The 16,480-nt window shown below is 47.5% G+C and overlaps 1 protein-coding gene across 2 annotated transcripts in view; it reads left to right on the top strand.

Annotated features, from left to right (window-relative positions):
• The window catches only part of ORC4 (origin recognition complex subunit 4), a 42,933-nt gene that overhangs the window by 18,682 nt on the left and 7,771 nt on the right, over positions 1-16,480 (top strand). For both annotated transcript variants that reach the window (XM_066575185.1, XM_066575186.1), the window contains exons 6-10: positions 1,139-1,224; positions 4,687-4,735; positions 7,826-7,977; positions 8,748-8,921; positions 12,968-13,054. In XM_066575185.1, the coding sequence (XP_066431282.1) occupies positions 1,139-1,224; positions 4,687-4,735; positions 7,826-7,977; positions 8,748-8,921; positions 12,968-13,054 (548 nt within the window). The remainder of the gene's footprint in view (positions 1-1,138; positions 1,225-4,686; positions 4,736-7,825; positions 7,978-8,747; positions 8,922-12,967; positions 13,055-16,480) is intronic.

Genomic DNA, 16,480 nt, shown 5'->3' with positions numbered 1-16,480 from the left:
TTCTATCTAGCCTGCTGCTTCATGGTGACATTACTGGGATTTGTGTTGCAAATTTTGCCGAAGCGCTGGAGGTTTTGTCTTCCAGTAGAAAACAGTGGAATTGCCTTAATGGGCTTTTCCAGGACTACATGACCGGTCCTCGGGATACGTCATCAGTGGGGTCTGTCACTAAGACCCACGACAATCAACTGATTGGAGATGTCACAGCGCTCAGGTGAGCAATGTGGTCTTTACTCAGGCTAGTGACATGTTCATGGGTCACATGATCTGAGAGCAGCTCAGTCCCATTCAGTTACTATACCAGGCCCAGCAGCTACTAAAGACACAGTGCTGTACCCGGTGTGGCCACGGCACTCACCTGAGCGCAGCTGTCCCTTCCAGTCAGCTGATCGGAGGTTCCACCGCTCAGGATGCCCTATCTGAGCGCAGGGCATCAGTAGTCCTGGGAAAGCCTTTAGGCCGCATGTCCACGGGGAAAATCAGGCCCGCTACGGATTCTCCATGGAGAATCCGTAGCGGGTCCCTCCTGCCCCGCGGACATGAGCGCTTAAAATAAGAATTAACTTGCCTCTCGCCCGCTCCGGATCTTCCCTTCGCCGCGGCTTCATCTTCTCTCCGTCGCGGCCGGATCTTCTTTTTTCGGCCCGGTGGATGTGCAGGGCACGTCGGTTGCGTGCCCTACGCATGCGCCGGCCCGAAGAAAGAAGATCCGGCCGTGACGGAGAGAAGATGAAGCCGCGGCGAAGGGAAGATCTGGAGCAGGTGAGTAAATTCTGATTTTGGTCTCACGCGGATCCGGACTGCTTCCATAGGCTTCAATAGAAGCCCGCGGGAGCCGTCCCTGCGGGAGACCCGCACAAAAATGGAGCATGGTCCAGATTTTTTCATGCTCCATTTTTAAAAAAATCACTTTTATTGACCATCCGCGGGTATTTATCTACCCGCGGGTGGTCAATGCATCCCTATGGGGCACGGATCCGCGGGCAGGAGAGCGGATTTTAATTCTTCTTTTGCCCGTGGACATGAGGCCTTAATGCTACAATTTTATTGCAACTCCTGGGGGAAAGCAACCGCAGCCTTACTGTCAGTCATCCGTATAATTGCATAGTTGCTGGACTGATGTCTTTCTATCTCTCAGGACTTTTGCAGACTAACGACCGGATTGCTTTGAAGGAAATTACCAGACAGTTACAGCTGGAGAACGTCGTCGGAGATCGAGTGTTTGTGAGTACAGTCTCTGTGACGTTGTGGAGGTTGTCATGTATGTCAAGTGTCCCCTGGGGGCTGTTAGTTTTGGATCACCCATTGCAGGGGTCTCTCATACTGTAATTGCTGCACAACTTCCTCTGCTGGAATTGCAGCGGACATTCTGCAGCACTTACAGTACAAGCCAGGCGGAGGGGACTTTAATCGTCTCCTTCACCAGGCGCTGTTATTTTACACAATCCGCTGAGTTTTTAAAAAAAATGCTGCAGTTTCTAAATCTCCAACATGTCTGTTTATGCTGTGGAAATACAAGGGTTAAATTCCACAGCTAATTCACATTTTAAAATGCAGCCAATTGCGTTCCACTTGGGGGCAGATTTAGGTTTCCTGTGGAATTGCTGCGGGTATTATGTTGTGAAATGCCTGCAGCAATTCCATCCTGCCAGGAGGTGTAAGTTGGCGCTATACAAATAAAGATTATTATTATTACCCCAAGGACGGCGGAACTCGCTGCGGAATTTTCCATGTGAATTCCACCCCTAAAAACCTGCATCTTTTTACTGCAGTTTTTGGCGCTGTTCCACTTCTGGATTTAGCCCTGTCAAATCCGTTTTCCTCGTCAAGATTTTGCTCATTGACAGGGCTAAATCAATGCGTGCCCGGAAGTGCGCCAAAAACTGCAGCAGAAAGCCAACCCACGAGCTACCGCTGGTTGTAACCCTCACACTTCTGGACAGGAACACAACTGATCTTGTATGCAGATCGACTAGATCTGGACCTTGCAGGACTCATTTCGTGGTCCTCTCCTCTCGGTGTAGTCGCTGCGGGGATATAATCCACCAGAGACCTTGCTGTGAACATTTAACACGTTACTTAGTGGAGGGGGTTCTTGTGAATTGTTTTGGGGTGGATTGGGGGACTTCTGCTTTAGGGCCTTTTCACACTGGCCAATAAATTGTCCAGACTCCAGCGTAAATGCTTCCCCAAATGAACGACTGCCGGCTTACTGTGATGGAGGTGGCTTGAATAATCCCCGGCGCGCTTTGCCTCCATTTACTAATGATGGTCATCCTGGGCAAAAACACAGAAATAATTATTGCAAGAGTGACTCATCGGGCATCTGTGCCCCAAAAAGTGTAATGGGGCCCTTGCCTTACGCTCCGGCACAGTAGCTGTTTTTTTAGTCCCTGTGAAGTCTATTATGAAACAGACCCAGGAGATGAGGAGCTCAGGGCTGCCACAGTCCTGTGGTGAATGGATCGCACTCCTCCTGCATCGGAGCTCGGCGGCTCGACCTTGGACTTTTTCACGTGAATTCTGCATCTAAAAACCGCTACAAAATCTGCGGCTTTCCGCCATGGATTTTGCCGCGTATTCGCATGTGGATTTTGCCCCGTCAATGGCCAAAAGCTGTGCAGAAATACGACGCGTGTTGGCATCCAAAGTGACCTGACGCTTCTTGACAGCAATATGTGCGTTTTCACCCATTTACAGGGCTAAATCCGCACCTGGATCGGCAGCAGGAAGCCACGGATTTTGCCTCTGGTTTTAGAGACTTTACTAACGCTGAAAATTGTGCGGCAAATTCCGCCCTGTGAACCACAAGGGCTCATTCACACGGCTAATGCAACTTCAGTCCATGAAACACTGCCCGATTTCCTGCATGTGTACGTATGTACGCGCTGCATGCGTTTTTATTGCGTATCTGCTTTTGTTATTCCCATTTTGTCATCCGTTTTTTACTTACAAAAAAGCCAAATTCAAGAAAGCCCAACTAATGTCACTTTTTTTTTCTCACTAGCGACCAAAAACAAAACCCAAACCTCTCGCCCTAGGGTGTCCCATACACGCTGATCCACTGGCGATCCACACTTACTGACACTGCTGTTTAGGCAGCTTACTGGCTGAGACATGGGGATGGAAGACCATGCTCCACCATCGCTTGCCAATATCTGATGGCCCTCCATCCTCTGGCTGTAAGTAAGCAGTAGCCGTACTGGATGAGTGGTCCCGACCTGACATACGCACTGGTACGAGGCACAATTAACGGGGTCTTACACAGCGGGACGATCTCCCAACCAACAAGCAGACCCTCCCTCTTCAGCCAATCGTATGTCTTATTCAAGCATAAAAATACCCGCAGCGCGGCCATACATCTCTGCATGATAGGAGACGTCCAGCCGACCGACGACCGCACTGTTTGCACAAATGATCCAATGAGCCATTCTTTATCCCGTTAGCGGTTGAATTGGCGCCCATGTAAAGGCTCACTAGACGAGCTCATCTACCGGAGTGACCTGATCCATGTGGATCGTTCACGGCGCCTCAGGTTTTTTCACGGATGTCTTCGCTCGCTGAACGTAAAAACATAGCAAACAGCATTTTTTTTGTACAGCTACGGATACCGTATCAGTGCGCAAAAATATCATGAGTGTCCAGCTGAGGCGTAAAGCAGGTGGTGTGATGTGCGCATCCAGCTAACACGCTGCTGATCTCTGCCAGAAAGTGGCGCAAGAAGAGATACAAAAACATCGCTGGTGGAAGGTTTTGTTTTTTTTTTGTTTACACTGCTGGATCCTCCACAACATATGACTTGTGTTAAAGGGGTTGTCAGGTTACCGGACACCATCCCTCCCCAATACCTACAACTGCATTAAAATAACAAAAAGAGCCGTACAATACCCATCATCTGCCGCGGTGAACCGGCGCTGTAGTCCCACAGCCCTCCTGGTGTTTGTTGTGGAAGATCTCATCACAGGAAGTCACCTGACTGCTTCAGCCAATCAGGTCACAGTGTCACTGGCTTGTTCTGGCATTAGCACTCAAATGCTGGCCACCATGATGCTAGAAGAACAAGCCAGTGATGCTGCGACCTCTGATTGGCTGCAGCGGTCAGGGGACTTCCTGTGACGACCTCTTCTACAACAAACAGGAGTATGGCGGGGCTACAGCACTGGATCCCCGCCGCAGATGATGGGCAAGTACTGCTGTTGTACTCATTTTAATGCTGTTGCAGCAATCCCGGGAGTGTCTGGTGACCGTACGACCCCTGTAAATGCAAAGACGTACAAATCCTGAAATGGCGCTACTGAATAATATAAGTAGCCTGCAAAAACAAACCATCTATGTATGTTGCGAATAAAGCACTTCTAATATGACAACGCAGCCCTCAGAGCAACAAATAAAGTTTGTGCGCCCCCCAGTGGAGGATGAACTATAGTTTACTCCTGAATAACTTCATGGAGGGTCGCCATAAGGGAATTTTTGATAGTCTTGTCGGGTCCTGTTGATGAGTTGTTGCGGCGCTGTAGCCCGCCGTGTATACTGTAATTACATGCTGTCACTTCTTGCTGCTGCTCAGTTTTGTGTAGGTGACAAGTACTCTTCATACATCTTGTTCTCCGCACGCCGGAGCTCTGCTCTTCCTTCTCCCTAGATTCTTGCGGTTACATAACTCTTCTTGTGCTTTATTCTTGGCAGGGCAGCTTTGCAGAAAATCTCGCTTTCCTCCTTGAAGCACTAAAAACAGGTAAATGAGCGTTACACACATTATAGATAATCCTGGCAACATCAGAGTAAGTAGATGTTTGGGGTTTTTAAAAGAAATAACTTTAACCCTTTTTGTTCCATGATGTTACATGTACTTTAATGAAGGGAAGGTGTTCCCACGAAATACCGTACGTTTACGCAGTAGATGTATATTCTGTAAACATATGGTATAGAAAGAGTATCTCCGCATTCACGACAACCCATACAATAAATTGAGGACACTTTTCATTCTGCTCAGTAATCGCTATTTAACCCTTTCCAGTCCAATTTGTATCCAGGTTTTCCTAGGGGGCTTACTCTTTTTCTGCCGTTATACAACGGCGCTATCTGCTGGCTAAAGCCAGTACTGCATGAGGTGACACGTTGGATAGGCTCCGACAGCAGAGAGGCTGGCAATATACAGTAAGAGAACCCCAACAGACGTCTTCCAACATCGGAGCTGTACAGCCTTAAATCAGAATGTCTTCACAGGTCAGACAGTGGATTGGAAAGGGTTAGAAAAGAAATTAACCAAAATCCTTTTTTGGTCATTTTGTCTCCCAAAAAAAGCAATAAAAGTAATTTAAAAAGCCATATGTACCCCCAAATAGTAGCAATAATAACTACCGCTCCCACACAGCCCTGTCCATGGGGAGATGAAGACGTTCTGGGCCTTTGAATGAAATGGTGCAAAAATACATAAAAAAAAGTATTGTGCAGAAAAGTGGAAAAACCAAAAAGAGAAAGTATAATAATAATAGTATCGCTATCATGGCGAAACACAGAAAAAAAGTCAGGTCACTTGTACCACATAGTAAACACCGCAAAAAAAAGTCAGCTCACTTGTACCACATAGTGAACACCGCAAAAAGAATCCCTAAAAAACTATGGCAGACTTCTTCTTTTTTCCACACCGCCACCCCAAAATATTTATAAATTATACAATACATTATACGCTCCCGAAAAAGATACCAATAAAAACTACAGCTCATCGCACAACGAACAGCCCTCATACCGCAATGTGTGCTACCATTCAAAAGCTTTAGAACGCCTCAGCTTTTCCAGTTATTTTTGACATTAACACAGTACAAGCCCAGCGAACGTAAAAATGTTATGAGATTTTAATCTGAAACACAACAATAATCTGAATTTTCGATTTTTAACCAGAGAGCTTTTTCATGGGAACAGATCAAGGAGCGCTGCTCTGCAGCACAGAAAGCAAGTTATGGTTTAAAATGGAATGGAAACTATTCCTAGTTTGGTAGATTACTCTCTGATTCTATACAACTGGTGTTGGAACAGACGGCATTGCACCCTCCAGGGCAGGATGTGGACCATTTGGCTCTTCAGGACAGATCATGTTATCATAAGGCGAGAAAAAGGCAATTATAACTCTTAGAAGTGCAGGTCTGTCCTGCAGAGAGATTGCCAAGAAAGTCGCGGTGGCGGTCAGGGGAGTTTCTTGGATCAAAACATCCGGGTAAGAAAAATGAAAGTCAACAGTTTGCATAATTGGCGCCTCACAACACCGAATCTTCAGGAACAGCTTAATGCAGCAGAAAAAAAAAAAGAATAGTTTCTATTTCAACTGTGAAGAGAAGACGTCAATCTGCAGGTCTGACAGGTAGAGGAACAGGAAGAAGCCACTGCGAAGGTTGTAAAATAAAAAAAAAAAGACTTGCCTGGGCCGAGCAGCTCCTCCAGTGGACTAATGAAGGGTGGAAGAAGGTCTTATGGACTGATGAATCAAGATGTGACATCTTTGGACGTCACGCACGGTTTATGTACACCGTGGAGCAGGTAAAAGGATGCTTCCTGAGTGTGTGAGACCAACTGCCAAACTGGGAGGAGGAAGCGTGATGCTCAGCGGCTCTCTTGCTGGTTCCAGAGGTGCCAGCTTGCACAGGGTGACTGGCACACTAGACATAAAAAGGGACTACCACAGCATTTTGATACACCATGCAATACCCTCTGGTGTACGCCTGGTTGGTCAGGGGTTCATATTACAGCAAGACAATGATCCAAAACTTCTAGGTTATGTCAGAACTATTTAAGAAGAAAAGAAGAAGCCAGTAGGCTCCAAAGAATGAAATGGCCCGCAGCGTCTCCAGACCTAAACCCCATTGACCTTATGTGGGATGAACTGGACAGAAAGGTAAAAGCAAAGCAACCGACAAGTGCGGCACAATTGTGGGAACTTCTGTAACAATGCTGGGAAGACATTTCTGAACAATATCTGAATGTAATTGTAGAAAGAATGCCTCGATGGTGTGAAGCCATTATATCAGCTGGAGGGGGAGAATGGGAAGAGTCAAAAATCTAGTGAAACTAAGTGAATCCATTATTTTTATTCATCTTGTTTGTTTTCTGCTTTCATTTCAAATGATCTTTCATTAAGATGTTAAACTGTGTAAATATCAATAAAAACGGGATAAATTAAAGGTGTTCTAAAACGTTTGACTTGTAAAGATGGAAAAATAAAACAAAATTAAGACTTTTGAACGTTGGCAATGAAAATCCGAAAAAATCTTTCACCCTTATGTCCTTAAGGGGTTAACTGGAAGCACCCGGAAAGCCAAAAATACCGCCTCGTGTTACTAACGAGACACAACCTCACGCTGGTTCTTTAACCTCTCAATGACCAATGACCTACATGCTCGTCATTAGTCTGTGGGTTGAATAGGGAGCTGGATTGTAAGCTTCATACCTGGCAGCTATCAACTGTTTTATATAGCTGATAGTCTCCAGCAATGGCTGCTATTTAACTACTTAGATGCCAGGGTCAACATTGACTGCATCATCTAGCCAGAGGGGGAAGCCCATTGGCTTTTCCCCATGACAGATCGCAGGATGTTGATGGCTTGCCATGGTTGCCCATTCTTCTCTGACCCTAGCCAATCACAATGTAGTTGGGTGCTCTAACATAGAACTCCTCCAATAATGGCTGACCATTTTATAAAGGTCTAAGATGATGGTAGATAGAAATGTGAACATGACCAGTAGGCTCGGTGTAGTGTGTGTTCCCACCTGCAAGGGAACTGTGTGTCTCCGGCTGTATGCGATCCTATAACTGTGTGCCTTCTCCTTCCAGGCGACCGCGCCAGCAGCTGCCCCGTGATCTTCCTATTGGATGAGTTTGATCTCTTCGCCCATCATAAGAACCAGACGCTGCTTTATAATCTCTTCGACGTTGCGCAGTCGGCTCAGGCTCCTGTGGCGGTCATTGGCCTCACGTGTCGACTGGTGAGTGGACACTTCATTGGTCCCATGATCTTATAGCATGACTGACACATATCTGCTGCGATGTTCCCTCTTTGTTGGGGACGCTCCTAAAACCCCAGCAAATAGCAGATTTTGCCAATGGAATTCGTGGCTGATTAGACATCTCCCCTAAGGTAATACTTGCCAGAGCGGGCACCGTTACATATTAGCAGCTCTTGGCTCTTTCCCAAATATGGGGGTGTCAGGGAAGAACCGCTCTCTGACATCAATATGTCCTCCCACTTAGATATAGAAGTATGTCAGTAACCAGAAAAACTCCATAAGTCACTGTGCCCTTAAAGGGGTTGTTGGACAACCCGCTTCAACAGGGCTGCGTGCATTAAAACAATAAACTGAAGCATGCTTACCCCTCCATGGCCGCCGGGATCCAGCGCTGCAGCCCACTGTGGTGGTTGTGACTGATGTCACAGGACATTAGGTGACCACTGCAGCCAATGAGAGGCTAGTTCTCCTGACATTGGCGCTCACATCTTGAGCACAGTGATGTCAGGAGTTCAAGAACTCGACGCTGCAGCAATCAAGTGATTACCTGTGACATCATCTGTCACCGCAACCACCGTGACTCCAGCGGCTGCAGCGCCGGATCCCAGCAGTTAGGAAGGGTAAGAATGCTTTAAGGGGTTAATAGTGATGAGACAGTTACAGTATCGGCAAACACAACGCTTCTGTCTTGGCAGATCCTTACGTTCTTGCCTCCTTTAGATGCAGTAATGGTCGCTTCTCTCTCGTAGGACATCATGGAGCTTCTGGAGAAGAGGGTAAAATCCCGCTTCTCCCACAGACAGATTCATCTGCTGAACGCCTTCACTTTCTCAGACTACCAGGACGTTTGTAAGGATCTCCTGTCTTTGGCTCCCGGGTTTCCGGACGCACAGTTTTCTGAGGAATGGAATTCAAACCTCCAAGTAAGGCAAAGTGACGATTTATTAACTGCGTCTAATAATCAGATGGTGCAGACTTCAGCCCCAATTATACGGGACGGCAAACGATGCCCGACAGCGCGTCCCAGTGAAGCTCGCTCCTGTGCAGTTACACAGGAGCGAGTATGGCTGGCATCGCTCACAGCGCAGCCGCCTGTCTCCTTTCACTGGAAGCAGACAGTCCTTCAGAACTGACCGACTGCTGCTTACTCTGAATGGACAGCCCTTACACAGGACGACTATCGTTCAGATCCCTGCAGGAGGGTGAGAATTTAAACAACTCTGAAAGACCTCGCCCCGTGTAAATGGGCTTTTAGAGTAGACAGTCCTAAAATGTGCCACATTTATGCCAGTGACCTTGCTGTGACTGATCAGTCTGTCAAATCTTTAGTTGGATTGTTGCTGCGGGATCCGTCCCTAGCATGCTATGGGAAATCCATTCTTCCTGCACAAGCGGAAACCAATTTTGGGGAAATAAAATCCTAGTAAGCTCCATTTTTTGTGGAAGCCATCCATCCTGCGGCTTGTCTGCAATTAACATTGCAGGCTGGTCGCAAATTCCGTGTCATCGCCAAACGGCGGCGCAAGTCCAACGGCAGCTCGCCGCAACCATCTGCAGTACAGATGAAGATGAGAAAATACAGGTACACAGGGTCATCGGCCGCAGTCTGAGCCGGAATCTATCTCTGGTGTGTGCCGGCGGCCATAAGCAGGATTTTTAATATTCTATTATTTTTTTTTTAAATAAAATAAAAAAATTAAAAAAATTAAAAAACCTGCCGTATCCTGACCACCACAACTGTTTATTTTTCAGTCAGTGGGCCGGTGTGAAGGCTCGGTTTTAAGTTGAATGGCAAAAAGATTTTTAGTTTTAACTTTTTATTTTTTTATTTTAAACCTTTTTATTTTTTTTTTACGTTTATGTCTTACTTGGGCCCCAGTCTGGGGACTTGAACTTACAATCACTAGATCATTAATTGATTAACGGTTTCCAATCCAATTTCCCTGCCACCCGCATACTTACCAGCTTATTTATTTGGGGTGGGAAAGAGCATTGTGTGTTATAATTGAATATCTTCATCCCTGCCGATTACCTCTCCCAAATTTTCAAACAGAAGTATGGGAATTTGCGAGAAGATAGAGGCGTAATGATGTCATACATTGTCATCACACTGCAGCACCTAAAGAGTTAATGGTCATGATCAGAACTAACTCAGATCGCGGTCATTGCCAGCTGCTGTCAGCTGTTGAAAAGCTTCCGAACCAGCTACACACACGGCACACCGTTCATTTATGGCAGGTGGTCATGAATGGGTTAATGCGGGTTGCCATTGACTTAAGAATATAATCTTGGCCTTTACTGGTACCCAAATTCCGTAACTACAGGTAACTGGTTGTTGTAAGAAATTCTAAAAATATATCACTCGTCTGATAAATCCCCGTCGCTGCAACACTGACGCCCCGGTGGTCCCTCCGGTCTTTCTTTATTTCTGACATGCTGTCCATCCACGGTTCAGCAGTGATGCCAGAATGTTCGGCACGTGACTGCTGAGGACATTGCTGGGCTGCAGCACTCATATGGCAGGACTCCATGTAATGACCATCAGGGCCCCCAGGGGGTCGGTGTTGGAGCAGCGGGGATTTATTAGGCAAGTAGTGTTTGGTTTTTCTTGTTTTATAACATTTCCTGCAGCTAACCCTTCGATAACCTCTTTAATCCCTCAAGGACGCGCCTTTGTTTTTTTTTCCCCATTTTTGTTTTTCTCTCCTCGCTGTCAAAAAAGCATAACTTTTATTTATCCATCAAAGTAGATGTCTGAAGTCTTATTTTTTTGCGGGATGAGTTTATTTTTCAATGGCACTTTCTTGTCCGTGTCATTGGGGGACACAGTGCGGACCGTGGGTATAGCTGCTCTCTCTCCTCACTCCTCACCTCTCTTTCATTCACCTGATAAGAGTTCGCCCCTATCTCAGTCTACTACAACCCCCATCTTCCTATGTGCTCTCACCTGGTGCTTCCACGTTTTTCTCAGTTTTCCTTTTTTTTGACAATGGTGATGGGGAAAGCTCTGCCTGGCGACTAGTCCGTTTTTATCTGTGCCCCTTCTGCAGCACCCATATTAGCAAGCCAAGTACACCGTAGCGCCATCTCTGGCCCGAGGACAGAATGCCCCAGTCAGGCTGCAGCCAGAGTCCCGCACTTTGTATGCTCTTGCTGTCACACCAAATTTTCATGCAAGCAGACTGAATTGCTCTGCACTAACTGCCTCCCATCGAGACCGGCTTCCAGCGATCCGCCTGCTAGCCACCTCCCAGCTACAGCCCCACCGGCCGCTGAATTGGAATGGACGTGCTCTATGTTGTGCACTCCTGGACTTACTAAAGCATCCAAGACAATCATGGACACGCTGGATAGGACTTCCCGTCACACCAGCTTCCAAATGCAGGGGAAGCCTTCTTCAGAAGTCCAAAACGTTCCTCTCCCAAGGAATTTGAAGGCGTCCAGACCCGCAAAAGGAATCTCCATGACAAGCAATTTACTAAACCCAAGTGCTAGAGATTTTGTACCCCTTTCCGGAAGAGTCCATGAAGAAATGGTCATCATCTCCGGTGGCTGACCCTCCTGTGTCCCGCTTGATAAAATACACCATTGTACCTATGGTGGACACTTCTTCTTTTGCGGAGGCTCAAGAATAAGAAGCTGGAATCTGGCCAAAACCTCCTTTCGACTAAACAAAATTATTTCGGAAGCCACGGGTGGTGAGAGCTCCCACCTAGAACAGGTGTAGCTGAATGAGGTCTCCTCTGTGCCCACGGCTTCATTCCTTTCGGTGCTCCAGTCTTTGTACCGCGGATGCTAAGACGACCACACAGAATTACAGGCCAAAACCTTCCTTCAGCCCCGACCCTCCTGGTGTCCCCGTCCACAAGCTCCCAAGTCGTCCTCCGCATGAAGGGCTGAGTGACTGGGGTGGGGGACGAGATTCCCGCTTCAGAGACATGTGGTTTTCCAATTTCTCCAACGACTGTGACCGGGAGGTCATCTCCTCAGGGTATACTTTACAGTTTGTCAACCACCTCCGGTCAGTTTCTTCAGGTCCAGACTTCAGACGTTTCCTTCACAGAACAACGATTAGGATCACGCTGTATACATATATTTTATAGTCCTGTTGTGTGTAGTTTTAGTTTTTCCATAAAAGAGAGTTTTGTGGGTAAAAAAAATGTCCTCTCCGTTACTCCCTACATATTTATTTATTAGTCTTTTTATTTTTTAAACTCCATTTTTCTGGTCCCTCAAGAGGACCTGAAGATGTGCTTGATCACTGGTATAAAACACTGCACTACTTGTGTACTGCAGTATAGTATACTTTTGACAGCTCTCCTATTGAGACGCTGCTGGAGAATGGGCTGAATGGGCTGGCATGCATGGCAGACCTGGACGTCCTGATCAAGTCTTTGGTTGCACAACTCATTGATACTCCAGGATTTCATCTCTTGTGCTGATGGGTGACGGATGGAGCCCCTTCCTGTTAGCCGCTTACATGCCAGCTGCATGTTTGGGTTTAGTGGACACCCGAGCATCGGCTCTTCCCAACATGGGACACCCATAACGCCGTAGCCATGTTTTTGCAACAGCTAACCTAAAGGCCCACTAGATGTAGAAACCCAAGAGGCTGGTTATGAAGGGGTTAATAGGATCTTTCATTCTTTACTTCCGGAGGATTCTAATCAGTCCAGGTCATGTGGTGAAGGATACACAGGGGAGCGGCTCGTTACAAGACACAACACTGGTAAATGCTTTGTAACGAGCCAATCACCTGTGTGCGATCACATGACCCATCTGCAAATCATAAGAGGCATGACAGCAAGCAGAGATCTTGAAAACTGCATAGAATTGGTAAGGAAAGTTGCATATTTCCTAGAGGAGCATGGGTGGCCTTTTAAACCTCCTCACACCTTCTAGGTGCTCCCCTTAAGGAGAAGCTATATCCATCCCAACCCTAAATCTGATGCGCCTTGCTCTTTCTCAGGTCCTGCTGGAAAACAAGATTGTGGAAGATGTTCTTCAGAAGCAGTTTAACTCCTCCAAGGATATGCGATCCCTGCACACGCTATTGGTATGTACATATTGCAGTACACGTCCCCCACAAGCACTTCTGTTTTCTATGTCTGTCGCCCCCTTCTGGAGACGTTATAATTCCGGTTGCAGCTGCCCGATTCTTCTGCATGATGATTTTAGGCCTCTTTCACATCGGCGCTCGTCTCTTCTGTTCAGCTCCATCACAGCAGCCGAACAAGAGGAAAGACAGAAGACCTGAATGATGGCAGATGGACCCCGCCGATTGGTCCTTCCAACTTCATTCAGCTCTCCGGTATTTCCCCTGACGTAATATGCGCGACGCGCTGCACTGTCTCGTTTGATGCAAATTTGGCACAAAATATCAAAGACTCGAAACAGAGTTCAACTGCGGCGTTCACTTCCGTGTCACATGTGGTCCCGATCTCCTTTTTAGCTTACTTTATCTGTCAGAGTCTTGGAACCTGATGGACGCCATTAAAGGTCAGTGGTGTCTGACAGACCGTGAATCCGGCACATCTCTATATTCCTTCCCCCTCCCATTCTATCAGTTTTAAAAGCGCAAAATTTTGAAAATTCCCTTTTAAGCGCCAGGGATCAGAAGTGCATAAGGGTGATGGGGTGAGCGCCCAGCGGGTATGTGGCACACCAGACCCAATCTGACAATGAATCCAACCATCAACGTAGTTCCATTGTAAGAATGCACCTTCTCCCACCGAGGGGATCAACAGCCTCGATCAACGACTTCAACACAGTGCATAGATATAAAAGGAGAAAAACGGGGCGCTTAGGGGCAACCGGCAGGGGCGATATAGATGGTCAGAAGTGGTTGGTAATTTACTAGTAAACGCGCACCTACTCAGATGGGGAGAAAAACCTCTTGCACCCCCGGGAAGTTCAGGAGGGCTCTGATTCAGTAAAAAACAGATCCCCTTCCTCAGGAGAACATATATATTACAACAGCACTGTGAAAAGTATTGAACAGCTTCCCTTCATTTCTATAGAAATCCTTTATGTAGGGTGCCATATAGTTCCACAAGCCCAGTCACTTGACAGGAGATCAGTATGTGACTTGGCCGGGGGCCGGGCAGGAAGTTCCATGTGTTTCACCTTGGAATGCATAGAGGGGTCTCTCAAGCAAAACCATTGATCTAAACATCAAAAAATTACAAGTTACATTGGATACTATATAAAATATACAGGGTCTGGACAAAAAGAATGGAAACGCCGTACGAAATGCGTGCCTTATAATCGGTCTCTACATGTCTTATTGAAATATGATTTATAACCCCATGTAACTTAAGTGCAGGTCATATGACACAAGTGAATATCTTCCCGAGCAACAAGGTTCCATTGGTCAGGGGCTTAAGCCACTCAGCTGCTGTGTACCAGCTGGCTACCAAAACCCCCCAGAGCAGAGCAAGAGGTGAAGTAAACACAAATCTGACAGGAAAGCTCTCAGCCAAGCAGGGGTCAAAAGGGCAGCTCAGTGCTAATAATTAAAATCCCATGCATTGTATACGGTGTTGCCATATTTTTGTCCGCCCACAGTATATATACTACAGTGTTTCCCCAAAAATAAACCCTACACATATTTTCCGGGGGCTTGAAATATAAGCCATCCCCCGAAAATAAGCCCTAACTAGGTTAAAAAGAAAAAAACAATACTCACATAGCCGCTGGCGTCTGTGTCCCTCGTGCTGGGCTCTGGCGCTGCTGCTAGCTGCAGTCTTCAGCGCTGAGAGGATTTTCTTCTGGTAACAGGGCTTTGAATTCCCCACCTCTGGTAAGAGAGTGCTGTGATTGGTTCAAGTGCTAGCAAATCAAAGTCGGCACTCGGATCATTCAAAGCCATTCAGTGAATGACATCACTGAACGGCTCTGATTGGTACATCGAGATCTGGCTCTGATTGGCTGGTCCTTGATACAATTACAGCGCTTACCGGAGTCAGGGTATTTAAAGTCCTGTCACCAGAAGAGAATCCTGTCAGTGCTGAGGACTGTAACCTGCCACAGTGCCGGAGACCAGCGCGAGGGACACAGACGCCGTCCGCTTGGTGATTATTGCTTTTTTTACCTTATTGCTTATACTCGCCTAGCCGCCTGCGTCTGTGTCCCTTGCGCTAGTCCCCACGCTGTTGCAGGCTACAGTTCTCAACGCTGACAGGGTTCTCTTCTCCTGCTAACTAGGCTTTGAATACCCCGCCTGTGATTGTATTGAGCACCAGCCAATCAGAGACAGCACTCGATGAACCAATCACAGTGCTTACCAGAGGCGGGGTATTCAAAGCCCAGTTACCAAGAGAAGAGAATCCTGTCAGCGCTGAGGACTGCAGCAGCACGGGGACCAGCGCGAGGGACACAGATGTCGGCGGCTGGGTAACTATAGGATACCTCCCAAAAATAAGACACTGCCTCTTTTGAGGAAAAAATTAGTATAAGAAAGTGTCTTATTTTTGGGGAAACAAGGTATATAAAAAAATATTGCTGTTGAATGTATAAATGGACTAAACAAAGGGGTAGAACTGACCTAATTAAACATAAAATATACAAATCGCAATTGGCAATCAAATTATAAACTTTAACAAATCTAAAATTATCCTAAAATAAATATATGAACATTAAAAGTTAGTATAAAAAACACACAAAACCCCAACAGATCATCCCAAAAAAGGTTTGCTAAAACTTGGTAAGTTATCACTTACCATCTAAAATCTTGATAACTTTCTAATGGATGGGGGTCTGAAAACTGGGACCCCTACCAATCCTGAGTAAGAGGGTCCTGAAGGTCTCTGTGTGAATGGAGCAGCAGTTACAGGGGGGCTGCCAAAGATGGCCGAGTTCACGCACTCAGCAGTTTCCAGCAGTCTCATTGAAATGTAGGTAGCGGCAGCACACGTGTGTAATCGCATCGCGGCTCTCCCTCCCTTCGGCGGCTCTCCCTCCCTTCGGCGGCTCTCCCTCCCTTCGGCGGCTCTCCCTCCCTTCGGCGGCTCTCCCTCCCTTCGGCGGCTCTCCCTCCCTTCGGCGGCTCTCCCTCCCTTCGGCGGCTCCCCCTCCCTTCGGCGGCTCCCCCTCCCTTCGGCGGCTCCCCCTCCCTTCGGCGGCTCCCCCTCCCTTCGGCGGCTCCCCCTCCCTTCGGCGGCTCTCCCTCCCTTCGGCGGCTCCCCCTCCCTTCGGCGGCTCTCCCTCCCTTCGGCGGCTCTCCCTCCCTTCGGCGGCTCTCCCTCCCTTCGGCGGCTCCCCCTCCCTTCGACGGCTCCCCCTCCCTTCGACGGCTCCCCCTCCCTTCGACGGCTCCCCCTCCCTTCGACGGCTCCCCCTCCCTTCGACGGCTCCCCCTCCCTTCGACGGCTCCCCCTCCCTTCGACGGCTCCCCCTCCCTTCGACGGCTCCCCCTCCCTTCGACGGCTCTCCCTCCCTTCGACGTTTTGGTAAACCAGCCAAACAAAACTTTTTGAAACTT

The sequence above is a fragment of the Eleutherodactylus coqui genome, chromosome 8, assembly GCF_035609145.1.
Source record: "Eleutherodactylus coqui strain aEleCoq1 chromosome 8, aEleCoq1.hap1, whole genome shotgun sequence".
NCBI lineage: Eukaryota > Metazoa > Chordata > Amphibia > Anura > Eleutherodactylidae > Eleutherodactylus > Eleutherodactylus coqui.
This window is presented reverse-complemented; position numbering and strand designations above follow the sequence as displayed.